Below are 27,737 nucleotides of genomic sequence, written 5' to 3' on the forward strand. Positions count from 1 at the left end.
ATAGTACTCCCACAGTGCTGTTCCATTGGAATTTTAGGATTTGCAGCCACTGATGGTTTCACCACATTTGCTGCTCATCCTTGTGGTGGTAGAGGTTGCAGGTTTGTGAGGTGCTACTGGAGTCACCTGAGTAACCACTGTATTTTGGAGATGGTGCACTATAGCCATTGTGCAGTGGAGGGACTGAATGTTTTGGGTGGTTGATTCCCGATTCACATTGTAACAGGTTCTATATTTTCATTCATTATTCAAAGGCTGTGGATCCAACTGACAGTATATGGTCCAATTCTAATGCTCTTCAGCAGAAGGCGATAAGCTGAAATAACCAGGGTGTTGGTGTGGTGTTAAATAGGGTGAGATTATGATTGACTGCAATTTGCAGATGGTGTCATTTCCATGCATTGGGTGCAGGAGGAAACTGCCCATCTTTAAATGTCTGAGCTGTTTTAAATGTACCTTAATAGTTACATGTCAGTTCCACATTAGAATGAGCCACAGGCTACATCTTTTCTATATCAGAAAATTCCCAAAATAGGCATCTTACTGAGCCCTGCTAGGAGATTAGCAGGCTAATACTTAGATAAGCAGGGTGTAACCTCCTGACCATAATCCATTGTGGATCTTGGGTAACATCAAATGAAACAAACAAACAGATTGTTAAAATTTATTGGACATCACACTAATTATCCAAAGTAAATGCTACTCATCACAGATGTACATTTAGTAGTCGTCTTCACTTTTCCTTTTCTTCAAATCTGCTAGATTACTTAACAGTTGAATGAATTGAAAAGAAACAGCACAGATTTGGATTACAGCAGCCAATAGCAAGTTCGTTGATCAGTTCTTTTTCCCATACCACCACTTGTCCACTGCAGAGAGAAACACAAATACCAAATGAACACAAACACAATCTTAGATAATCTTCTTCACTGTCCACTACACCAGTTTTGGTGTCACTAACCATGTTAACAACATTGTCATCTATATTAATTTAGTCGGCACCAATCCCTGTGACACACCACTGATCACAGGCATCTAATCTGCATAACAACCCTCTACTACCACCCTCTTACTCCTTTTGCCAAGCCAATTTTTTTTTAACCATTTGGCTAGTTCACCCTGGATTCCATGTGATTTAACCTTGCTGACCATGCTGGACCTTGTCAAAGGCTTTGCTAAATAAAGTCTCTTGGACACCTCTTCAAAAAAAAACAATAAAATTAATGAGACATGATTTCCCATGCACAAAACTATGCTGTCTATCCCTAATTAGTCCTTGCCTTTTCTAACACAGGTTGATCCTGTCCCTCAGAATCCCCTTCAATAAATTTCCCACCACTGATGTTAGGCTTACTGGCCTGTAGTTTCCTGGCTTGTCATTGGAGCCCTTCTTAAATAAAGGCACAACATTAGCCATCATTTTTGAACGTTTTCTCCCTCTACCAGTAATCGAGTATTGTCCAAAAGCAACACTGCATCAAGGCTTTATTGGGCAATATGCTTTTTCTTCAAACTTGCAAATAAGCAACCATTCCTGGAAATCTGGTCTGTGCCTGTCTATATAATTTTGTTAACTGCCTTCTTAAGTGGCATAGCAAGGACAATTAAGAATGGGCAGTAAACTGCTGCCTTAAGCCAGCAATGCCACATGATGAAAATGAGATGGTCAGAAAGAGCATTACAGATAATATAAACTAAAATACAAATACAAACTTCTATACAGACTGAAAAAGGTCAGATATCATCTGTGGATAGAGTGACACTTTAATTTTGCATTAGAACTGAAATCTTAACTGTTTTCCTCTCCATAAATAACACCCTGCCTTTTGGGTTTATAATAGGATGCAAAGTTCTTAAAACCCACTTTTGCCAGTGACCATAAGCAAATTTATTTTTGATCTGACAAATCAGCAGCACTTATGACAGAAATTAGGTCTTTACTGTCCCAGACAATTTGGTTGCACAATTTGCCAGAAGTACAAGCTGAATCAAACTATTTTGATAGAATTCAGTAAAGAGGCTTGGGAGTCACTTGACTTATGGAACCATAAGAGTCCAGAAAACACTTACCATCCACTGGCATTGAATCGCCCGCTCCAAATTCTGGTAACTGCACAAAATAATTAGAGAAATGTTTAATCTTAACCAGTGTCCCATAATATTTAATAGAACACGATGGACAGCTGGTACGTGGTCTTTGAAAGAACTATCCATTAGACCTACTCCCATATTCTTCCACCCAAATCAAAGATTCTTGTTTATTCAGTTCCCCTTTGAAAGCAATTAAAATTGCTTCCATTAACCTTTCAGGTAGTACGTTTCAAGACTGTGGCAGCACCAAATAAAATGATACTTGCACCCCAATCTCCCTTTCTACTTGCTCTTCTGCCACATACCTTAAAATACTTGTCCTCCAGTCACTGACCTTGCAACTTGAAGTTTCTTATTATCAAATGCCTTCATGGATTTTAAATATCAAATCTCCCCAGACCTAATTTTGGGAAATGATGTCAGGACAGTAATGGAAGAATCACATGGTGAGTATTTTGGGGACAATATTCCTAATTCTAAGTTTCAAGACAGTTATGGAGAGGGATAAGGATAGTCCAAAAGTTGTTAAATTGTGGGCAGGCTGATTTCAATAGGATAAGACAGGACTTTGCAAAAGATACTTTTGGGTAGAACATCGTCAAGTGGGAGGTTGTGAGACTTCAGATCTAACGTGTTTCCATAAGCGTGAAAGACAAGAATGACTAGATTAGGGAACTCTGGACGACAAGGGATAGAGAATTTAATGAAAAAATGCATATCACACTAAATGCATATCACACCAAAGGATCAGACAGATAAATGGGTGACCAGGAGAGGCAGTGCAGTGGCAATGCAGGACCCAGAGCAGTAGTGTGGCAGATGGGATAGTTGAAGCAAGTTCAATAGACAGGACAGACAGGAGCTAGACAGGGAGCAAGGAAGGACTGATAGAATAAATTCATTTATTTTAATGCAAGATGACTGACAGGTAAGGCAGAGGAACTCGGATTGGTAGATGGGACTGGGATATTACAGCTATCACAGAAACATGGTTGAATGTTCCAGAGTACACATGCTACATGCATAATAGAGGTGGAGGTAAGAGGAGAGGGAGTTGCGTTTTTGACTTGGGAGAATATCATACTGTCCAGTGAGGGTGGAGCTTACGAATAAGGGGATGATCACTTTGCTGGAAATGCAATAGTTAGGAATTAGAGGAACAAACTTGCAGGACGATCACAGATAGCTGGAAGAACAATAGGGTTGTAATAGTAATTTCAACCCCCCTTATGTTGACTGTGATGGCCATAGTGTTAAGGGATTAGATGGGGCAGAATTTGTTAAATATGTCCAGGAAAGTTTCTCAAACAGCATGTACATGACTATACTGGAGAGGGGGCAGCACTCGATCTCCCACAGGGAAATAATGCAGGCCAAGTGACTGAAGTGTCAGTGGGGAAGCTGTTTGGGACCAGTGACCATAATTCTATAAATTTTAAAACAGTTATGGAAAGAGAAACCACTGGTCCATAAATTAAATTCCTAGATTGGAGCAAGGAAAATTTAAGGCATTAGATAGAAACTTTCAAAAGTTGATTGGGAGAAGTTGTTTGTAGGTAAAGGAACATCTGGCAAGCGGGAGGCTTTTAAAAGTGAGATAGCCTCTTCCAATCAACCTTTGCAAGTTCCTGTCTAACACCTTCAAAATCTGCTTTGCCCCAGTCTAGGACTTGTGGACCAGTCCTATCTTTTTGCATTATTTTTAAAACTAATAGAAATAAGGTCACTGGTCCTAAAATGCTCTCCCACTGACATTTCAGTCACTTGGCCTGCCTCATTTCCCAATAGGAAGTCAAGTATTGCCCCCTCTCTAGTAGGGCCATCTACATATTGATTGAGAAAACTTCCCTGGACGCATTTAATAAATTCCACCCTATCCAAGCCTTTTGCACTATGACAGTCTCAGTCAATATGGCGGAAGTTGAAGTCACCTACTATTACAACCCTATCATTCTTACCCACAACCTCCCTACATATTTGTTCGCTAATTCCTGTGGACTATTGGGGGGACCTGTAATACAATCCAAAGGGATCATCCCCATCTTATTTTTAAGTTCCATTCATATAGCCTCACTGGCTCATTACCTCACTGGTTTGATTTGACATCATGGTCAGCACAGACATTGTGAGCTGGAGCACCTGTTCCAGTGTTGTGTTCTTTATGTTCTTGAGAGTACAATATCTTAATTAACGATAAGACTTTGTCTACAACAGATGGAGAGAGCCAATACAAGGAAAAAGCCTTTTGATCCGATCTCCATCAATCTAGCAGTCACAGGTAGAATTGATCAAACGACACCAATTGTAGAGAAGTCCCATTTTCAACTTAGGATATTCTTACTATGTTGTGTGGCATTACCACCATGCTTAATGAGATTGATTCAGAGTTCAAAACTGGCTTTCCACAAAGTGCTGTAGGCCAACGGCAGAACTACTTCACCACAAATTGTAATCCAATTTCTGGCATATCCCTCAGTCTACTATCGAGCTGAGGAACCAACCCTGGGTCAAATTGCAATCTGCCAAGAGCAATATCAGGTATGTTTAAAAGTGAAGAGCTTACTTGCAGCTACAACTCAGGACTATACGAATACTCACAAGTGGATTAGATAAATGTCCATAGTCTGCCACTTCCAGTTGCAAGTGGTGTTGGACAATTAGACAATGACTTCATTAACATCTCAAACCACAGTGATGGAGGAGCCAAACATGCAAGTTATACTTATAATCACTGTCACCTAGAAATGGCAAGTGGATACTCCCAAGGTTCCAATCACTTTTGTCATGAGCACAATTCTGATGAGTTACTCTGATTCCCAATAATTTCAATTTTACAACTCTTTCATGCCACATTTAGTCAAATGCTATCTTGATGTCAAAGCATGGGCAAAATAGCTGAATTTCAAAGCTGAAATGACAGAGACTACCCTTTATATGAAGCAGCCTTTGACCGTGCTTAGCATCAGAGGGTTCTATTCAGATGGAAAAAGGGATAAACTTGTCCAGGTAGGTTGGTTCCTCATACAATAGTACTTACTGGAGGTAAATATTTAAACCAAGATATTGCTATGATTCCTCAGGGCATCTTCAGTTTCTTCATCAGTGATTTCCCCTCCATAATGAAACTTGAAGCAAATTTGGTTGGACCCCAACAGCACTGCACCATCAGGCCTTTCATATCAAAACCTTTGACTCAAATGTCAGATAGCTGTCTCCCGTTCTGCTTTGGGTACATGAAGATATTTCAAGTTTATTACATAACACAAACTAGAAACTACACAGTGAGGTTTACAAGCCCACACCCAAGACCAAACAGCAGATTATTGCTATTGGAACGAAATCCTTTGATCAGTACACTTACTTTTTCCACAACAGCAGTAGCGTCAGTTTCAGAGCACAGGAATGGGCTATCAGACACCATAGTGTTTGTACTATGAAGAGAAAAAGAAAATATGGTAAGCAAAGTCTACAGCAGTCGGGGTCATATTGCATGGAAACAGACCATCCAGCCCACCACGTTCATGCCAATCATTGGGCTGAATCAGTATTAATCCCATTTTTAGCACTTGACCCACAGCCTTCTATGCTTGGGCAATTCAAGTGCTTGTCTAGGCACTTGTTACTGTCACTGACTCTGCTTCCACCTCTTGGATAGTACATTCCAGGTACCCACCACTTCCTGGACGAGAAAAGTCCCCCTCAGATCCCCTCTTACCCCTTACCCTAAATCTATTTCCTCTAGCTTTATTCACCTCTGATATGGGGAAAAGTTTCCTGCAGTCTACTCTATCCATATGCCTCAGAATTTTGTATAGCTTAATCATGTTCCCTCTTAAACTCCTCTGTTCCAGCGAGAACCAGACCTAGCTTCCCCACACTCTCCCCATAGCTGACCTGCACCATCCCAGGCAACATCCTGGTGAATCTCCTCTCCAGCACTATCACATCCTTCCAACACCATGGTGACCAGAACTGCAAGCAGTACTCCAGCTGTGCTCTAACCAAGGTTTTACAAAGTTGGAGCACAACCTCCCTGCTCTTGCATTCAATGCCCTGACTAATGAAAGCCAGTATCCCATATGCCCTCCTAATCACATTATCCATGTGTTGCCAGCTTCAAAGATCTACGTACTTATGATGAAAATTTGTGCAACAGGAGAAAGGTGGGTGGATCTGATTGTTCTGGTAGAGATTGATCGTGAAGATTGTTTTCTTCACAGAATTCTTCACATTCTTCAAGGCCAGAATACAACCTGTCTCTACCACATCTATACAGAGTGCATTCCATATTCTAACCATATATTTTGTATAAGTTATTCCTCATGCCTTTCTTAACTCTTACCCTTCATAATTATACCCATGATTATACCCTCTGCCAAAAGGAGCAGCCTGCCACTCTATCTAAACTCATCATTTAATATACTTCTACCAAATCACCACTCAGCCTTGAAGAGAAAACAAAGTTCCAACCTCTCACATTCTTGTAAATCATTTCTGGACCCTAACACCTTTGTACCCTTGCTATAATGTAAAGACCAGAATCAAATATAATATTCCAGTTGAGGACACAGCAGTGTTCTACAAAGATTAGCATCATCTTGCAGTTTGCTGATAAGCCAGTTATGTGCACATTACCAAAAGCCTTTGGGTATTGTCTCATCAATGCCCTATACAGCTGTAGCAGGACTCCCCTACTTCTGTATTCAGCCCTTCTTGAAATAAAAGGCAACATTTATCTTGCCAATTACTTGCTGCATATAAATGATGTCCTGCATGGACAGCAGCATTCTGCAGTCTTTCCATTCAAGCAACATTGTTTTTCTCATCTACCTACCAAAGTGGATTACCCAATTTCTATTTCCCTCCATCTGCCAAACTTTTTGCCCACTTGCTATATCCCTTTGTAGACTCTGACCTCTTTACAACCTGATCTCCCACCTAATTTTCTATCAAAGTTTTGGCAATTATACATTCTCAGATATTAGCATAGATTGTAAACAAAGGCACTAATTAAGATTGAATTTGTTTTTTTTAAATCCCTCTCTGGGAGTGGAGGACGTTCTCAGCCTGACCCATCAGACATGACTTCCTGCTCTGCATTTCACAAATCCTACATTCTTTTGTCTGTGTTCTCACACTCTAACTGCTCCCATTCACCAGATAACCTTACTTAGTTTATCCCCATGGTCACCCCAGTTTTGCCCTATCTCAGACATACCCTCTCCCCAACATCCCTGCAGCTTAATGAGCTTTTTGTCTCCTTCTCGGTTCCGACAAAGCACCTTTGACCTGAAACATTAACTCTGTTGCCCTTCCCACAGATACAGCCTGACTTGCTGAGTATTTTCAGGCATTTTCTCTATTTATTTTATATTTCCAACGTCTGCAGTTTATTATTTTCAAGTACTCCAGTAAGTTTTTCACCAAGGCGCAGTTACTGTTTACATTTCTACACTCATCCCCGGGGATTTCGACCTTCATCTTATCTCGCCTCTAAATTGATGATCTCTTTTCAACAGCTATGTCTACAGTCAAAATTCACCATCTCCTCAGATGCACTTAGAGACCCAGACATTACCTACTCACATCAAGATCCAATGTTGATGGTAATTACAGAATACCTACTTCTAGCGAGAAAGATACAACCCCTGCACTGCTGGTGCACAGACTCAACATGTCCTCACATAACCACGCTCCACAGAGCATTTAACTGTAAAGCTGCTTTAAGATGATTCAAGACAAGCAAGTACAATTTTTTTTTCTTTATAATAGCCCATGTTAGCTTCACTTAAACACCAATCATTGTAACACCTACCAGTTAATTTCTCCAGTTGGAGATTTTCTCATTACCAAAGCTTTCCAAGAAGCGTGTGTGTTTTTGATTACATTAATGGCAAAGTCCTGAAAGTAAATATGCTTGTGTTAATAAACTTCAAGACCTACTTAAAAGGTAATTCCAACAGTAATCAATCTACAGGCCCATATCAAACAAAGGCAGTTCATGAGTTCATGTGTGGATTGGAATAATGTTACTACAAAGATTGAGAGGGGCAAGGCCTTTGAGATTTAGATTATCAGTGAAAGGTGATTAAAAGATGTTAAGGGCAGATGAGTTTTAGATGAGCTAAAGTTTACAGAAAGTATACAAAAATTATTGGAATACTTGATGAAAATAAAAAAAAAATTAAGATCCTGGAAAACAAGCAGAAACAAATGCTGCGAACACTCAGCAAATCAGAAGAAAGAGAAACAGTTAACGTTTCACATCAAAGAACTGGGAAAGAGAACTATGACTAGGAAAGAGAAAACCAATTAGTTTTAAATTGCAGACAAGGTGCAGAAAGAGTGGAGGGACAAAGGGAATATTACTTATCGGGCAAGATCGGGATGAGCTGAGATGATAGGTTAATGAGGCTCAATTGAGAACCTGGGAAAAAAGAATGTAAGAGCTAGCTCATGAGTTCGTAAATGGGACAATTAAAAATAGATTACAGGAGGGATCACATTAAATGGAAAGGGAAATTCCAACTGTGACTGAATACATAAGAGTGCAAGCAGTGAAGGCAGTCTCATTGGGCTGGGGAAAAGGTGAACATAAGGAGGAGGCATCGTTAACCGTCGACATGATGAGACAAAAGTAAAATGGATCAGTACATATGTGGGGATTATAGAAAGATGTGCACAGATTGGGAAGTGACTGCAAGGACCACAGGAAAACTGCACTAACTTAAAACAGTGCTAAGAACTCCATGTCCACAATACCTTATCCTTGAATTCACTGTTGAATGCAAACTGGTTTTCAGCTTTTCCATCAGGCACCTTATATCGCCTGAACCAGTCAACTGAGGCCTCCAGATATCCTGGCTTTAGCCTTCTCACATCATCAATACCTAGACAGAGTCACAGAGTTAAGAAAATTCAAAACAGTGGTAATCTGGATGTTTCTCTGGGTGGATATGATCAAAATATACAAAATATCAAATTAAAATAAATGATTTAATGTCTCCTGCAAAGAAGACCTTCTTTCAATGCCTTCTTTCACTGTAACCACCTTTGATTGTGGGTGGGAGAGCAGGGGAAAGGTGGACTGATATGCAAATTTGCAAGTGGTAAAAACAGGATTCTAAGAAATGCTCCTTCGCAACAGGACAATGTAGCTTAGCTGCAGTTACTCTAATCATTGGTAAATAACTGTTAACTTATGGAAGTCCTCATCATTGGTTGTGGGGGGGGGGTGGAGGTGGAGGTGGGGAGATAGAGAAGATAGAGATGAGGGATTATAGAAAGCTTCAAAAGATCATTTCTAGGAATGCTAGGTTCCAAGTGCTTCCCAATAATATCATTAAATGATAACAAGAGAAGAGCTGACCAAAAGCTGACTATTTTGTTTTGTTAGAGCCAGTTTGGATTCCTTGCATTGGGTATTTTGAGTTTTCAGTAAGGATGCAGGTGGCAGTGGAGGGGGGGAGGGGTGGTGGGTGGTGGGGTGCACAAGATTCAGTTTCTTTTTCTAAGGTAGGGACTTGTAGAACCCACAAACATCTTGCGCTGCAAACTATATGCTGAGTTCTTCAGGATAGACCTAGACCTGTTATTCCATGGGACAGACATAATCTTTCTGTAATCAAAGAGATTTCCAAAGTGTGTTTCAACCTTTCCAAAGAGATGGAGAGGAATCATACAGTTTTCCAACATTTTAATCTGGTTTTGGGTGGGGTGAGGGGTATATGGAAGATGTAAATGGCACAACAGCTGTATGGGACAAGTTGACTGTCATTGGTCATGTTAAAATTTTAACATGGTACCAACCATTTTGGGGGCATGTGTATCACTAGTGAAATACACAACACTAAATAAACTTGAAGTGGTTTAGAGGCAAACAAACAAAGTAGAGGTGTTGCAGTTTAGTGGAAAAAGTAGAAAATCATCTTAAAATGAGAAACTCAATAAAACTGGGGTGCGTGGTAATGTAACAGGTAGTGCTGCTGCCTCAGAGCTCCAGAGGCTCCAAGTACAATCCTGACTTTGGGTGTTGTCTGTGTGGAGTTTGCATGTTCTCCCTACATTTCAGGTTTCCCTCATGCTCCAGTGTTCTCCCACATCCCAAGGACATGCTGGCAAGTTAATTAACTGCAGTAAATTACCATCTACGGTAGCTAAGTGGAAGAAGAGTCAAAGGGAAGTTGATGTGTACGGGAGAGAGAACACATTACAGGGAAGGAGAGTGGAATGGAACTGATCAGATTGCTCTGCTGGGATTTGATATGAATCTGATGGACTGGATTTGTCATAACCTACCACGTTTGGAACTTTGGTGTGCTTAGCAGATTTTCTAGACTATTGGATGTTATTCAATATTAATACCCCAACATATTTTTAATTAACCATTTTAAAAAAAATCTTGTATCAGTTTTCTATTAAATTTCCCAGCGAACCCCATAGGTTCAGCGAGAATCAGGACCTGGTGAGTCAGAAGGGAGTATGGCAAACATTAGCTAATGAGTCAGATGGTGAACCATTGGGATTTCTGAATGTTTGGATACCAGAGTCTTACAATCAGTAGATCTGCTAAGGAAATCTAATGATATAGTAAATAATGATTACTTTGTTAACTTTTAAATGATTATCTAAAACATCGGAATTTATTTCTATAGTTTTGAACTCATAACCAGTTTATTAAGGAAATAAAGAGCACGTAAGCACTGTAGAAAAGGAACAGGCAACCAATATGCAGCAAAATTGCTGAATAGACGATCTATCTCAGCTTTCTTTTAAGATCCCCACAACTACAGAAGCCATTCTCCAGGTAGTTTGATTCGCTCTACATAAAATTCAAGCCTGAAAGCAGCAAAGCCATTTGGACCAGTCAAAATCCCAGCTGTAGTACTGAAGACCCGAGCTCCAGAACTTCTTGCCAAGCTCTTCTGGTACAGTCACCGACCCGATAATGTGGGAAATTGCCCAGGTGCGTCCCATTCATAAAAAGTATAACAAATGCAATCTGGCTGATTACCACCCCAGTCTTCTCTCAAAGTATTGAAAGGTCTTCTCAACAATGATATCGAACAACACGTACTCACTGACAAATCATTTTGGGTCTCAGAGCTACTCGACTCCACCTCATCTCAGCCTTGGTTCAAACATGGACCAAAGAACATAACTCCAGAGGTAAGGAAAGAGTGACTGCCCTTTTGACTAAGTGTGGCATCATGATACCCCAGCAAAACTGATGTCAAAAGGCAAAGAGAAAACATCACTGCCATGCCCTACACCATCAATATCGTTGGGATCACCACTGCCCAGGAACTCAACTAGACTAATGAGCAATCACTTGACACCCTAAAGCCTTTCTACGATCTTCAAGGCACATCTCAGGAGTGTGAGGAAATACTTATCACTTGCCTGGATGGGTGCAGTGCCAACAACACTGAAGGAGCTGGAGAACTTTGAGGACAAAAAAGCTGTTTGATAGGCACCCAATCAACCACACTAAATATTTATTCCTGCCACCACTGGATGCAGTATGCATCACCTACAAAATGCACTGAAGATACTTGTCTAGTGTACGCTGACAGCATTTCACACACAGATGACTTCTATCACCAAGGACAAGGACCACAAGTGCATGGGAAAATCAGGAGATGGCATCCCAAGTCTCACAGCATCCACTTAAAAACATAATCGCTGGTCCTTCATCATTATGACCTCCGGAAAGCTATCAGGAATACCAAGAGACAATACCGGTTCAAAATAGAGCCCCAGACCAGCCGTCAGTTATGGCAAGGCTTACATGCTCAACAGGCTACAAAACAAAGTCAGGTAGCATAGCTAACAACAGCGCATCCTTTCCTGATGAGCTTAACGCATTCTATGTGCGTTTCTAACAGAAGGGGAGTGGATTGTCACCACCCACCCTGACAGCCTCCTGTGCAACTGAACCCATGGTCACTGAAGACATAAGATCAGTCTTCTGGAGAGTGAACCTGAGGAAGGCATCTGGCCCAGATGGTGTCCCTGGCCCTGTGCTCAGATTTTGTGCTGATTAGCTAGCTGGGGTATTTGCAGACAAATTTAACCTCTCCCTGCTTCATGCTGAGGTTCCCACCTGTTTTAAGAAGATGACTATCATCTAGGTACCTAAGAAAAACAAGGTAACATGCCTTAATGACTACAGACCAGTGGCTCTGACATCCACCGTCACAAAGTGCTTCAAGAGGCTGGTCATGGCACGCATTAACTCCAGCCTCCCAGACAACCTCGACCCACTGCAATCCACCTACCACCACAACAGGTGTACAGTGGACACCATCTCCCTGGCCCTACACTCATCTCTGGAGCATCTGGACAGTAAAGACACCTATGTTAGACTATTGTTTATTGCCTACAGCTCCACCTTCAATACTATAATTCCAAGCAAACATCACCAAACTACAAAACCTGGGACTAAACACCTCCCTCTGCAACTGGATCCTTGAGTTTCTGACCAACAGACCGCAATGAGGATAGGCAGCAACACCTTCAGCACGATTATTCTCAACACTGGTGCCCCACAAGGCTGTGTCCTCAGCCCTCTACTCCCTATATATTCATGACTGTGTGGCCAGAACCTGCTCTAACTCCATCTACAAGTCTGCAGATGATACTACCGTAGTGTTATCAACTGGGTTACTATTGGTGAATGTCCCTTTAAGATAGAGCATAGTGGTGTTTGTGTGTGTTGGCGTGGTTACGACAACAGAAGATAAAGAATATAATGATGTTCTTGAAGCAGTCGGGGGGGGTGGGGAGGGGTGGGGGGGAGAGGGGGGTGGGGGGGAGAGGGGGGGAGGGGGGGAGAGGGGAGGGAGGGGGAGGGGGGGAGGGAGGGGGAGGGGGGGAGGGAGGGGGAGGGGGGGAGGGGGGGGAGGGAGCAGCCTGCCAGTTTCTCTATCGAGGGATGAGAAACAATAACTGTGCCTGTCACTACAATCCACGTATGGATTTTTGGAGTAATCCGGTGGAGTTCACTTTGTCGTTAACCTGTAGAGGGAAACAGGTATTTGTTTGGACGGCCACGATTCGAGAGCCTTTCGGGGTGAGGAAGAAGCGGTGGAGTAGTCACTGCTGAGCAAACACTGAGGTGTGGTTTGGGTTCCAAAGTGGAACATTTGGATTTTGTAATTACTCTCTATTTTCTCTCTACGTCTATGTTTTGTCTTCAGTCAATGGTGGTTGTTGAAGAAGCCTTTGCTCACGTTTCACCTTATGGCTTGCTGAACTGAACTTTAAGAACCATTCCTGAACTTGGAGTTTGGGAATTTGCCACACACACACTACGAGTTTAGTTTTTGGGGTTAATGTTGAAGATTTAACATTTTTACTTCTAACATTTTTACTTTTATTTTTCTTATTATCATAAGTAGTTATTAATAAAGTAGTTTTAAACACTTGTACATGACTCGGAGTGTTTCTTTTGTTGCTGGTTCGAAACAGTAGTAGGCCATATCTCAAATAACGATGAGTCACAGTACAGGATGGAGATAGAGAGCTTAGTGACATGGACTTTCCCTCAATGTCAGCAAAACAAAAGAGCTAGTCACTGACTTCAGGAAAGGGGTCAGTGTACACGCATCCATCTACATCAATGGTGCTGAGGTCGAGAGGCTTGAGAGCTTCAAGTTCCTGAGAGTGAACATCACCAATAGCCTGTCCTGTTCCAACCACGTAGACGCCACAGCCAAGGAATCTCACCAGCACCTCTACTTCCTCAGGAAGCCAAAGAAATTTGGCATGTCCCCTCAAACACTCACCAACTTTTATCAATGCACCACAGAAAGCATCCTATCTGGATGCATCACGGCTTGGTATGGCAACTGCTCTGGCTGGGACTGCAAGAAACTGCAAAGAGTTGTGGACCCAGCCCAACCATAATGGAAACCTGCCTCCCCTCCATGGACTCTGTCTATACCTCTCGCTGCCTTGGTGAAACAGCCAGCATAATCAAAGACCCCACCCACCTGGGTCATTCTCTCTTCTCTCCTATCAGGCAGAATATACAAGAGCCTGAGGGCACATACCACCAGGCACAAGGACAGCTTCTATTCCACTCTGATAAGACTATTGACCTTATACGATGAGATGGACTCTTGACCTTACAATCCACCTTATGACCTTGCACCTTATTGTCTACCCGCAATGCACTTCCCTGTAGCTGTGACGCTTTACTCTGTATTCTGTTATTGTTTTTACCCTGTACTACCCTGCACTGTGTAAGGCATGGTAGTGTAGCGGTTAGCGTAACGCTTTACAGCGCCAGCGACCTGGGTTCAATTCCGGCCTCTGTACGTAAGGAGTTTGTACGTTCTCCCCGTGTCTGCGTAGGTTTCCTCCGGGTGCTCCGGTTTCCTCCCACATTCCAAAGACGTACGGGTTAGGAAGCCGTGGGCATGCTATGTTGGCACTGGAAGCGTGGCGACACTTGCGGGCTGCCCCCAGAACACTCTACACAAAAGATTCATTTCACTGTGTGTTTCGATGTACATGTGACTAATAAAGACATTTTATATGAACAGTATGCAAGACAGGTTTTTCACTGTACCTCAGTACAAGTGACAATAATAAACCAATACTTCATCAAATCCTGAAACTGTCAGTACTGTTGGAGAGTATTCCCTTCAGAAGGACTCCAGGTACAGCCTTCTCAAGGACAAATAAGGGTGGGAATTAAAACATGATACATGGATATATAGAAAAATAGGAATTACAAGCAATCAGCCCTTCAAGCTTATATTCCATAAGAGCCCAGTCTGATTTTAGCTTCCTAAACCTTACGTATGCTTCCTTTCTTTTCAATATTATAGCTTATCATCCAAATTCAATGCCCTGTTCCAACTTTCTCCCTTGATCCCACTAAGCCAAACCTTCTTGAATGTATTTAATGATTGGACTTCAACTGCTTTCTGTGGTAAAAATTTCCACAGGTTCATAACATTCTGGGAGAAGTTGTTTCCCAACTCAATCTTTACTGGTTTACCCCTTATCCTTAAGTGTGTGATCCCTGGAACATTGACCTTCTCTACTATTCCACAAAATTCATGGCCAACCATTTATTCCAACTTCACCTTTCCCTATACCCATTTTGTGTTAGAAAAAACAAAATCATTTCTTCGAAACACTCTACAAAGGGAACTTTGGATGACCCAAGGTCCTAAATTTAGTCAGGAAGAGAAAGGAAGCATCCATAAGGTTTAGGAAGCTAAAAATCAGACTGGGCCCCTGTGGAATAAAGATAGCAGGAAAATGCTCAAGCAGGTGATTCAGAAGGCCAAGAGGCCATGAAATGTCCTTGGCGAGCAGGGTCAAGGATAATCCCAAGGCATTTTATACTTATATTAAGAAAAAAAGAGGATAACTAAGGAGAGGTAGGTACACTCAAGAATAAAGAAGGGAATTTGTGTTGGAGTCAGAGCAGTGGCTAAGGTACTAAATGAGTATTTTGCTTTGGTATTTACCGAGAAGAAATTGGAGGATAGTGCAAACAGAGTAGGGCATGCTTATGTGCTGGGACATTTTGAGATTAAGGAGGTAGTGCTGGGTCTTCTGAAAAACTGTAAGATGGATAAATCCCTCGGGCCTGATGGCATACAACCCAGAATACTGAAAGAAGTGAGGAGATTGCTGGGGCTTTGACAAGGATCTGTGTCCTCACTAGCAAAAGGCCAGGTCTCGGAGGACTGGAGAGTAGCAAATGATGCGTCTTTGTTCAAGAAGGGGAATGGGGATAATCCAGGTCATTTTATGGCAGTGAGCCTCACATCAGTGGTAGGGAAGCTATTGGAGAGGATACTGAGGGATAGGATTTGTGCACATTTAGAAAGGCAAGGCCTGCTTAGAGACGGTCAGCATGGCCTTGTGCAGGGCAGGTCATGTCATGTCTTACAAACTTGATTGAGTTTTTTGAGGAGGTGACAAAGGAGCTTAATGAGGGTAAGGCAGTGGACGTTATCTACATGGACTTTAGTAAGGCATTTGATAAGGTCTCTGATGGTAGGTTGATTCAGAAGATAAAGATGCATGGGATCCAGGGTGAATTGCAAGTTTGGATTCAGAATTGGCTTGCCCATAGAAGACAGAGTATGGGTGAAAGGCTGTTATTCTGGCTGGAGGTCCGTGACCAGTGGTGTTCTGCAAGGATCAGTGCTGGGACATTTGTGATATATAACAATGATTTGGATGAAAATGTAGATGGGTGGATTGGCAAGTTTGTGGATGACACTAAGACTGGTGGAGTTGTGGACAGTGTAAATACAGCGGGATACACATCAGTTACAGATATGGGCAGAGAATTGCCAGATGGAGCTTAATTGGGCAAGTGTGAGGTGTTGTACTTTTGGAGGTCAAATGAAAGGTGGTATACAGTTACTGGTAAACCTCTTAATAACATTGAGGTATAGAGAGATCTTGGGGTCCAGGTCCATCGTTCACTGAAAGTGGCTACACAAGTGGATACAGTGGTAAAGAAGGTATATGGAATGCTTGCCTTCATTGGTAGGAGTGTTGAGTATAAGAGTAGGGAAGTCATGCTACAGCTAAGTTAGACCACTGTATTGTGTGCAGTTCTGGTCACCCCATTATAGGAAGGATGTGGAGATAGGAGGGAGGTGCAGAGAAGTTTACCAGGATGCTGCCTGGATTAGAGGGTACAAGCTATAAAGAGAGGTTGGACAAACTTGGGTTGCTCTCCTTAGGACTTAGGAGGCTGAGGACAGACTTGCTAGAGGTTTTTTTAAAATTATGAGGCACAGATAGAGTAGACAGTCAGAATCTGTTCCCCAGGGTGGAAATGTCAAACATCAGAGGACGTGGTTTTAAGGTTTTGGGGGGTGGAGCTTAAAGGCGACACGAGGGGCAATATTTTTTGTTACACACAGTAAATGGCAAGTGCCTGGAATGGGTTACCACGGGAAATAGTGGAATCAAGCAGTTTGGTGGAACGTAAGGGGCTTTTAGATAGACACATGAATATGAAAGGAATGGAGAGATAATGATCAGGAGGAGGACATTTAGTACAAGTTGACATCAAGATCAGCACAACATCATGGAGTGAATGGCCTGTCCAGTGCCATTCTGTTCTTTGTAACTGAGTATCCACCATGCCACGTGTGGTAGCTAAGGCGTTTACCTAAGTTTGCATGGACATAAGATAAAAACATATGATCATAATTTCACTGAATGCATATGCATGAGTTAGACAGATAAAAAGCTGCATACACTTACTATTAAATTTATCTGCCTCAGGATCTTTAATATCAATTGCAATAATCTTCCAGTCAGTTTCACCTTCATCAATCAATGCCAGAGTCCCAAGAACCTTTACCTGGATAACCTCACCTCTTGTACACACCTGAAACCACATAAAACAAGAAAAAAAAATCATAACTGTTACAAGCTGCATCCAGAACATCATTACACTGTCAAGAAATTTCTTCAAAAGCTAATTTAGTTATTAAGTCTGGGGAAAAGATTAGAAGTACAGTGTACACGTGATTGATGTGGGGCAGGACAGAACGTAGGCGATGAATGCAAGGGTGTTGAAGATGGGTCACAGTGCAGCATGTGTGTTAGGAACAGAGGCAGAAGAGGGAGAGCAAGGTGTAGATGACAGGGCAGGTGCACTTCATGGAGATGGATAATAGGGAAGGGGCAACACACAAAACGCTGGAGGAACTCAGCAGGTCAGGCAACATGTATGGAGGGAGATGGACAGTCATTTCCGGTCGATAAAGAAGGGGCATTATGAGGATGATAAAAGGGAAAGTGTACATGTGAACGGTGAATGCAAGTGATGAATAATAGGTGAGGAGACTAGCACGTGAGTAATGAATACTTGAGGCGGGAGTGCAGCATGCGAGGGAAGAACAGTGGGGAATACATACGGTGTTGGGCGATAGGGGAGTGGATTGCATGACTGGTGGGAGATGATTCATGGAATGGTGGTGCAATGGATGATGGGGGACTGAGAATGCCTTGTATAAATGATTAAGAGGGCAGGCAGTACACTGTGGGTTATCACTGATTGGGAGTGAAATATGTGGGTGACCAGTGATGGTGGTGGGAATGCAATATGTGAGGTGAATGACGAGTGTGGGAGTATAGCTTGTAGTTGAAAAATGCTCTATATAAATTTCTGCAATGTGATCTTGCAGAAAATGTGGCAGTTTTACCTCCACCCCTGCTCATTTGCAAATTACCGTTTAATAAAGTCATGATTTACCATAATTTTGTCCCTCCTATCCAAGACTAAACTGCATTTTTTTGGAAGATCATCCCACAATTTATGTATGGCTGCAGTGATTATTAAAGGATGGGTGCTCAACATTTGGGTGAGAAAGTATGGGGTGGGAGTAGTTTGATTAGACTCTAGCAAATGATGGAATGAGGGATGAATTGATCTGTGGAATATTCAGACCATTGCCTTTGGAAGATGACTTAGCAAGGATTCATAGCAACCCAATTATTCAGTCTCTTATTTCAGAATTACTTTCTCATCTCAAGATAGTCACATTCTCCTGAAACTTTGGTGATCTAAATATACCTCAAAATGGATCAACTGTATTCAATGTAATACTTAACAGACTTTGCTGCAGCAAGACATATTATGGCATGTGTTATTTTCTGAACTCTGTCCATCACCTTTTATCACCAAGATTTTTCCTCTCTCTCCTATGAATTATTAGTATTATCTCCTTGAAATGAATGGGAAAGAGGATAGAGAATGAATGAATCACATCAGATGCACAAAGAAAAATGAAAAGAAAGCAAAATTGGATCAAAGATGAAAGAAGAATGTAAACAAATTCAAATCTTTTCTTTACAAACAAAATGTAACATTATCTAGCTTCAGGACTGCAAATTCACACTTTCAATTATTCTTTCTGAGCTGATTAGGGCAAGTGCAATTTTATGATCAAGGAGATCAGGGAAAATTCTTCTCTGACCGTAATCCAATGCAGTCATTGGAGGTTAAGTAGTTATGGTAGTGTGGAGGAGGTGGGGGGGATGGGACTCAGATGACATCCTGCTTCCCACAATGTTGCCCTCGGCCATCTATCCCCCATCCAATGTTCCTCTTACATTAATTGGTGCAAACAAGCTCAGAGGCCCCAGAAATACCAAGAGGGTTTCTGCCTCTGGCTGGCATCTAATTACTTTGCCCTTAAATGTTGAGGGAGGAGGTGGAAGACAGTGAAGGCTATGAATGGTGAAATGAGCTGTACCCTGTAAAATGGTCAGGGATAACAGCTGGAATTCCAAAAGACAAAAGGGAATATCTTCAAGGGAATGGGAAGAATACTTAAAAACTACAAAGATAACAGAAGGCAATTCCCAAACACCAACAGACAGCCGCCATACTTTGGTTCCAATTTCACAGACATCAATGGGATCGTTGTCTCCAACACATCCAGTCAATTCATCAGTGTGAGTGGGGTCTTCCCATGTCTGGAGAAAGAAAAGCAAAGTGGGAGTTACAGATAAAGGACTGTTGGCTTAACTGCTCACAGTCTATAACATTCACCATGGCTCATCAACTCCCTCTGACCATAATACTCCTTTCAGACCATTTATTCATCCTGGCCAGTAATTGGTTTAGCCCATTCGTTCCCCTTATGTGCTCTTCACTTTGGTGCTTCTATTCCCATTTTCAGAGTGCACCAGCATTTTTCTTATCGAGCTGTTCCAAAATAGAATCCAAATCAAACCAGTGTAGGCAGTTTGCAATAGCACAGTACCTACCTTGAAGTGAATTGCGGACTCATTAGAATACAGAAATTTGTACCGAGAGGATTTTCATCATGGTTACCTGCGGAAGAGCCCCATAGTTCCAAATATATCCCTTATGAGGGAAAATATTCGCCACAAATCGCATGTTCCCTTTTTTAATGTCTTGCTTGATTGGATTCAATGGTTCCTTTGTTGCGATCTGAAAACAAAAATTCTTTAACGTTTCATTGTCCTTTGCAGCAGAAACAGCAAATTGAGGGCTTGAGTAAAGCAAATGATATTATAAAATGGCAACTCTATGGGTGACTATTGATCCACAGCCACAGAATTTAATCTCTTATCTAATCTTGAGAATAAAAGTCAGGAAGTAATGTTGCAGCTGTATAAAACTTTGATTAGGCCACATTTGGAGTATGGTATGTAGTTCTGGTTGCTACATTACAGGAAGGATGTGGAGGCTTTGGAGAGGGTGCAGAAGAGGTTCACCAGGATGTTGACTGGATTAGAATGTATTAGCTATTAGGAGAGGATGGACAAACTTGAATTGTCTTCTCTGGAGCTTTGGAGGCTGAGGGCTGACCTGATAGAAGTAAACAAAATGATGAGACGCATAGATAGGATAAACAGAATCTTTATCGCAGAGTGGAAATGCCTGATATGAGAGAGCATAGGTGTAAAGTGAGGGAGGAAAGATTAAAGGAGATTTACAAGGCAAAGTTTTTCTTTAAACTGAGAGCGATGCCAGGAGAGGTGGTAGAAGCAGATATGATAGTAAATATTAAGAGGCAATTTAGACACATGAAAAGGCAGGGAATGGAGGGATAGAGACCATGTGCAGACAGATGGGATTAATCTGGATTGGCATCATGGTCAGCACAGACATTGTGGGCTGAAGCGCCTGTTCCTGTGCTGTACTGTTCTATGTTCTATCTACTAGAGTTAATTTGTCATAAATTTTTCAAATAACAGCTGGTCATTAAACATGCTCTCCTTAACTGACATCATAATTGAAGTTATCACACCAGGGTTTCATCTAGTCTCTACACTTAAGCTCTTAGTGGAATCAGTGATCTGCATCAAAATTTTCACCTTTGATGAAATTTAAATTATCTTTTTTCTTTCCATCTGCTACCTTCTCTCTACACCAGCCAATAATACCCCCATACATAAACAAGCTGCTGGAGGAACTCAGTTGGTCAAGCAGCATCTGTGGAAGCAAAGGGATGATTGATGTGGAGGCCCTGCATCAGGATTGAGAGAGTAGATAGCCAGTATAAAAGAGGTGAACAGGAAGGGTGAGCAAGCGATAGTTCGAACCAGGTGAGAAGGGCTTGATAGGCAAATAGAACCAGGTGGGGAAGGGGGGGGGGGGGGGGGCGGTGTGTGGCTGGAGATGGCAACAGAGGCTGGGAGGCGATTGGTGGAGATAACAAAGGGCTAAAGGTTATGTAATTTCAATAAGGAAGGTGATGAGTGCAGACAGATAAGTGAGGGATGCAGGGCAGGTGGAAATGGTGGAAGGGAGGCAATCAAGTGCTGGAGACAGATCCAATTAGGTGGGGAAAGAAACTGGGCAACAGGAGCCCTGGGGATTCGCAGGTTTGGATGGAAGGGAATGAGCAAGAGGACCCGGGTGGATTCAGAGAGAAAAGAACAGAGGGGATGTGGGTCACCTGAATTTGGAGAATTTCATGTTCATGCCTTTGAGATGTAGACAAACCAGGCAGAACATGAGATGCTGTACCTCTAGTTTGTATTTGGCCTCACCCTGGCAGTGGAGGAGCTGAGGACAGACAGAGAAACAAAGATCTGCAGATGCTGGAATCTAGATGAAAAACACGATGATGCTGGAGGAACTCAGCAGGCCAGGCAGCATCCGTGGAGAAAAGCAGGTGGTCAACGTTTTGGGTCAGGACCCTTCTTCAGGACTGAAGATGGGAAAAGGGGAAGCCCAATATATAGGAGGAAAAAGCAGAGCAGTGATAGGTGGACAAAAGAGGGGAGGCACAAGGTGGTGATAGGTAGATGCAGGTAAGAGATAGCGATAGGCCGGTGCGGGGGAGGAGGGGAGAGCGAGGGGGGGGTAGGGGGGTAGAAAAAAAGATAGGCCAGGAAAGGGAAGAGAAGAAGCATGGTGGGGGGACTGCGTAGTTGTGGGGAAGGGGGAAGGGATAACAAAGTGAGAGAATTCAATGTTCATGCTGTTAGGCTGCAAGGTTCCAAGGGAAAACATACACTTTGTACAAAAAAAAGCTTGCCCTGCACATCATCTTTGAACTCCACCCCCCCCCCCCCCCCCCCATGCCCTCTGGTATTAGACATTTCTGATCAGTGTGAAAACAGAAGGGGAGTTGAAATGGTTTGCAACTGAGAGCTCAAGATGACCATTGCAGACAGAGCACAGTTGCTCAGCAAAGCAGTCATCCAGTTTGTGCTTGGCTTCACTGACGTTCGGTGAAGTTGACCCATCCCCCGGTGAATCTGCTCTCCTTTCCCGCACCTGCCTATCACTATCTCTTACATGCATCTACCCATCATCAGTGAAAGCCACATTGAGAGAACAGATTGCAGCAAAGTTGGAGAAGGTGCATGTGAATCTCTGGCTCACCCAGAAGGGCTGTTTAGGTCCTTGGATGGTGGTAGCATAGAAACACCTCCAACAGTTGCAGAGGAAGTGCCTGGTGGGAGGGGAGGGAGGGCTGACCATACCAGAGTGTCACATAGCGAGTGGTCTCTGCAAAAAGCAGAAAAGGTTGGGGAGGGGAAGATGTGAACCATGCAATTTGTGGCCTACTTATACTGCTGAAACCCTAATTATAGATATAGCCACTGTAAGAATCCCATAATCTGCCATCCAAAAATTCAGAAATCACAAAAGTTTGGCATCTGGCTTGCCAGGTAATAAGTCCCCTGCTCCCTTTAAACTCACCAGGGACCCTGTTCCTACCATCATACCTTTTTTCCTTCAAGATCCTGTGCCTATTATCACATACCTCTGGCACATGATCCAACTGTTTGTTCCAGGCTCAACTGCACCTTGCATTGTGCTGCAGGTTCTAATTTGCTTAGAACAGTACAGAACCAGAACAGGCCATTCAGCCCACGATGTTGTGCCGAACAAAGTAAACTAGTAATTAATTAAATAGCTAACTAAACTAATCCCTTCTGCCTGCACAATGTCCACATCCCTCCATTTTCTGCACATTGGTGTGTCTAAGACCCTCTCAAACACCTCTATTGTATTCGTCACCACTACCACGTGACAGTGCAATACAGGTACCCACCACTTTGTAAAAAAAACTTGTCCCGCACATCTCCTTTGAACTTTCCCCCCTCACCTTAAATGCATGCCCTCTGTTATTAGACATTTCAATGCTGGGAAAAAGATACCAACTGTCTACTCTATCTTTGCCTCTCAAATCTTATAAGCCTCTATTGGGTCTTCCCTCAGACTCCACCATTCCAGAGAAAACAACCCAAGTTTGTCCAACCTTTCCTCATGGCACATGCCTTCTAATCCAGGCAGCATCCTGGTAAACCTCTTTTGCACCCTCTCCACAGCCTCCACATCCTTCCTACAATGGGATGCCCAGAATTGAATGCAATACTCCAAATGTGGCCTAACCAGAGTTTTATAAAAATAAAGCTGTAATGTAACTTCCCGACTCCTGAACTCAGTGCCTCGACTAATAAAAGCAAGCATGTAATATGCCTTCTTTACCACCCTATCAACCTGTGCAGCCACTTTCAGGGAGCTATGGACTTGGACCTGGAATGCGCTGCTAGGGGTGGTGGTGGAGGCATTCAAGAGGTTCTTAGATAGGCACATGAAAGTGTGGGAAATGGAAGGATATGGACATTGTGTAGGCAGAAGGGATTAGTTTAGTTGGGCATTCGATTACTAATTTAATTAGTTCGGCACAACACTGTGGGTCGAAGGGCCTGTTCCTGTGCTGTATTATTAGTTAAAATTTGATGTAAAAGGTTTTTCGATTGATTAATTTACAGGGTAATGGGATTGTTTTTTGCTAATATTAATGCACATTACAACTTTAAATTCAGGAAGAGATTAGTTTTTGCATGAAAAATGTGAATTTACATCCATGCAATTAGAGTCATCCACCCAATTGTTATATATAAACCAAGAAGGGACAATGTGTGATGGAGAGATTCATATCATTTTGTATTCAATACAATCCCATCTTGAAACTCCTTGTGGTTCATGGTCGCCCATGCGGAAACTTTTCATCTGCTTCTCACCTTGCACAATTCGGTTTATAACACTCAAGATATTGAAAAATCTTGAAATGGTTACAGAAGTGTTTTATTAATACATATGAAAATAGACAGTAGACTAGCTTCTTATCCATGCTAAATTATACAGACTAAAAGTCATGAAATGTTATACCAGTAATAGTGCAAAATGTACATCATTACATGCATCTTATCAACGTTATACACTAAAATTTAGTTCATCTCTAGTTTTTAGGGTCTCAGATTATCACCACAAACACGAGTAAGAATTATAATAATCATAGCTGTTTCAAAACATATTCCAGTAGTTGTGATCTGTGGGGAATATAGTATTCTCATATTTTTAATAGAATGAGACTGCATTTTGCACTTTGCCCAACTTTAAGCAGTCAGGATAACTAATCAACATAATAGCTACACAGAACCAAAATCCTTTACTTGCCTTTTAAGTATAATTGCTGTTATTATAGTGAAATTATAACAGGAACATAGCAGCTTCTTCACATTGGATGTTTTTGGTAGCTGAAATTGATGAAAATTGCTTTGCTCCGGGAAAAGAAAGCCCCCTTTTACATCAATCTTTCTGGAATAAGATTTGAATAATGAAATTCCACCTCTCTTCCACTAGAATTCCAAACTGAGCCAAAGTCCCCGTTCCTTCCAACCTGCTGCTTCTCAGTGATCCAGAAGAGCCTGGCAATGGAGCTACCTACCAATGCAAAAGCCAAGAGATTCCAGTTCCCAGCTGCAGGGCAAGGGACCGGCTTCATTGGCAAGCAGTCATTTAGAAGGTTGCTGGTTTGGCAAGTGACTTTACAATCTACCTTACAATTGGAAACAATAGCAAACACCAGCAATTACAGTAGTTATCTGCTAACTGGTAAATCAGACATCCCAGCCAAAAATCTCCCAGCACTAAACATCGCAGATCCACAAATTCTCTTAAATCTTATTTGAACCATCTACATCCTCGTAATATGTTAAGAGCATTTGAGTAATCCAGCAATCCTGAGTGGCAAGTCATCAAATCAACTCAGCTCATCAAACCACGTGGAAGATGATGACTGAAGCCAAACTTCATCCACATCAAGCATTAAGTGGTGCAGGTCAACTTCAACCATCAAAACCTAGTCACCATTCCAAGGCATCCAAATAGCTAGCAGTTAACATAAGAGTACTGAGTGAAAGGGAGAAAAAGTCAATGTACAAGTGCGACAATAAGATCTCGCTTTTATGACAATAACTTGAAGATGCATCATCTCCAATAAATGGTGCACCTGCAAGTGATTGCCATGAAAATGAAACCCAAATGATCAATTTTTGAAACACATTTGACAAACTATTTTTTTTTAAATAATCTACTCAAAATTATTTCAGACTGTTAAAGAATAACTTTAATTGAAAGCAAATTACAAGTTACTTAAAAATGAAATTATTAATAAACAAAAATAGGAATTACCTCCATCTTTGCGTTGGTCCAACGAGGAACCTCCACAACCATGTTAAACACATTCTGCAGGTAAATTCAGAGTTAATTGTTAGTGAGCACAACTTATCGGATTCATATCAGTTTGCCTGCCAGCACATACACATATGAAAGGGCAGAGTAATTGCAGCAATAAGTGATTGTTAGCATTTCTTTAAGATTAGCAATGAACTATCAAACATCAAAGCAACGTGACTGGGAAAATCCAAGAATGAAACTTTCCCCTCCTATCCCTGTGGCATACTTAAAAGCTTCCAGCCCGTAAAAAGCAGCTGCTAGTTTGCTGCCAGCATTCAAGCCTATGTAGACCTGTTTCGTAATCACTCTTTATATAAATTGGACGTAACAAATCAAGGACAGAAACAATGCAATGGCACTGCAGGTTCAATTCTGGCATCCAGTCCTGCCTGTGGAATTTTCCCATTCTCTCTGTGACTGCATGGGTTTCCCCATGTGCCCAGGTTTCTTCTCACATTCCAAAGACACGATGGTTGTTTGCTTAGTGGAGTACTGTAAATTATTCCAGTATGTGTTTAATGGAAAAATCAGAGGGCAATAATGGGCACATGAGAATGGTAGTGCTCTGAGATGGCCTTCTGTCATAAGCAAATATACACAAAAACAATCAGATCAAAACAACTGCATCTGATCTGTCTACACCATTTTCAGGGTCTTGTTCTAGCTTGAGTATATGTTGGTTTTTGGTAAAGTAAGAATGGTGCTTAAATTACAAGAGGAATAAGCAATAGGGCATGGAGTAACAAAATAAATCTGTATCTTGTAACATTTGGATAGTCTCAATGGAGAAGCAGATGGGGTACTCTTCCCTCTGAAGAGCCTCAACAGGTGAAATTTCCCCTAGAAAGTACTAGAAATGAAGAGACCTAAATTTCAGTTCTGTGCTGTTAATTGTCAAAAGACAATGCACATCTGAGAAGGAAGGGGCAGAGAAGAGAATGGAGTCAATGGTGGATATCTGATATGATGATGTCACTCTTAATAATTTAGGAAATTAGTACTCATATAGTGATGGTTGGAGTGGCAAAATAGTCAATATACACAAAGAAACCAAATCTGCTGTACAAGGTGCAGAGAAGGAAAATACATCTGCCAGACACAAACAGCCACTGCTAAGAATAATGAAAGCACACTTTCCTTAATTGGTATCTGGGTGTTGCAGAAATGGAGAGCTTTTACTTGAGCATAATGTGTGGATAAACCCCCACCATGCTGTAGGGGAGTGAGTTCCAGAATTTAGACTCAGCAAAAATGCAGATCTCACCATCAAGGAAAGTCACAGACTTCACCACTAAATGATACATGACAGATGCTGAGCAAGATGCAGAAAGATGAGCCAAAACACATTCTAGTGTCCTTCTACCTGTGATTCTGAAGCCCAAAGTGGGATGTCATGGAAAGGAGAAACAATCTGACCTTGGGCATTTCCTATAACAAACAGAAAATACGATGAAAAGTAACTCGCTCCTCTCTCTTTCCCCCTTACCACTATGTCTCCAACAAACGCCTCTCTCCCCAACCCCCCTTTGCTCCTCTCCCACTTACCCACCTCCCCACTCCCCCCTGCCACCCCAATCCCCTTGCTCTCCCCTGCCCCACATCCCCGCCTCCCTCCCACTCTCCCTCACCCACTCTCGTCCCTCCCCTCTCCTCCCCACCTCCCTCCCCTGTCCCCTCCCCGCCGCCACATCCGCCCTCCTCTCCTCCCTTTCTTTCTCTCTCACTCCTCTTCTTTCCCCTTCTTTCACATATCGGATTATTTGAATATTAGTGGATATCCGGCGTGTACAGGTGCGGGGGTGCGCTGCTTCATGAAACTTACGGAGGTACAGCCTGTAAGAGCTGGTGTTCACTCGACCCCTCTCCTCTACCCGGTACATGGCGCCGACTCACGTCCCCAACCTGCCCGCTGACCGCCTCACCGCCCAATCAGCGTCTCCCGCCCCACTTCCGGCTGACGCAACCTGCAGTCTCCCGTCCCACTTCCGGCTGACGCAACCTGCAGTCTCCCGTCCTACTTCCGGCTGACGCAACCTGCAGTCTCCCGTCCCACTTCCGGCTGACGCAACCGGCAGTCTCCCGCTCCACTTCCGGCTGACGGCACTTGCATTCTTCCGGCCGCGCCGTT

At 42.4% G+C, this 27,737-nt stretch overlaps 1 protein-coding gene across 1 annotated transcript; it reads right to left on the reverse strand.

Moving 5' to 3' along the window:
• Positions 1–650: 650 nt before the first annotated feature.
• On the reverse strand, positions 651–27,586 carry LOC127576937 (inorganic pyrophosphatase-like). The gene is made up of 11 exons (XM_052027764.1): positions 27,432–27,586; positions 26,973–27,037; positions 25,565–25,618; positions 19,931–20,050; positions 19,483–19,569; positions 17,347–17,473; positions 8,854–8,981; positions 7,907–7,992; positions 5,453–5,522; positions 2,071–2,110; positions 651–869 (listed from the first exon to the last, which is right to left on the reverse strand). Exons 1-11 carry the CDS (start codon positions 27,487–27,489, stop codon positions 838–840), a joined length of 867 nt encoding a protein of 288 aa, XP_051883724.1. The 5' UTR covers positions 27,490–27,586; the 3' UTR covers positions 651–837.
• Positions 27,587–27,737: the final 151 nt, after the last annotated feature.

The sequence above is a fragment of the Pristis pectinata genome, chromosome 12 (assembly GCF_009764475.1).
Source record: "Pristis pectinata isolate sPriPec2 chromosome 12, sPriPec2.1.pri, whole genome shotgun sequence".
Lineage (NCBI taxonomy): Eukaryota > Metazoa > Chordata > Chondrichthyes > Rhinopristiformes > Pristidae > Pristis > Pristis pectinata.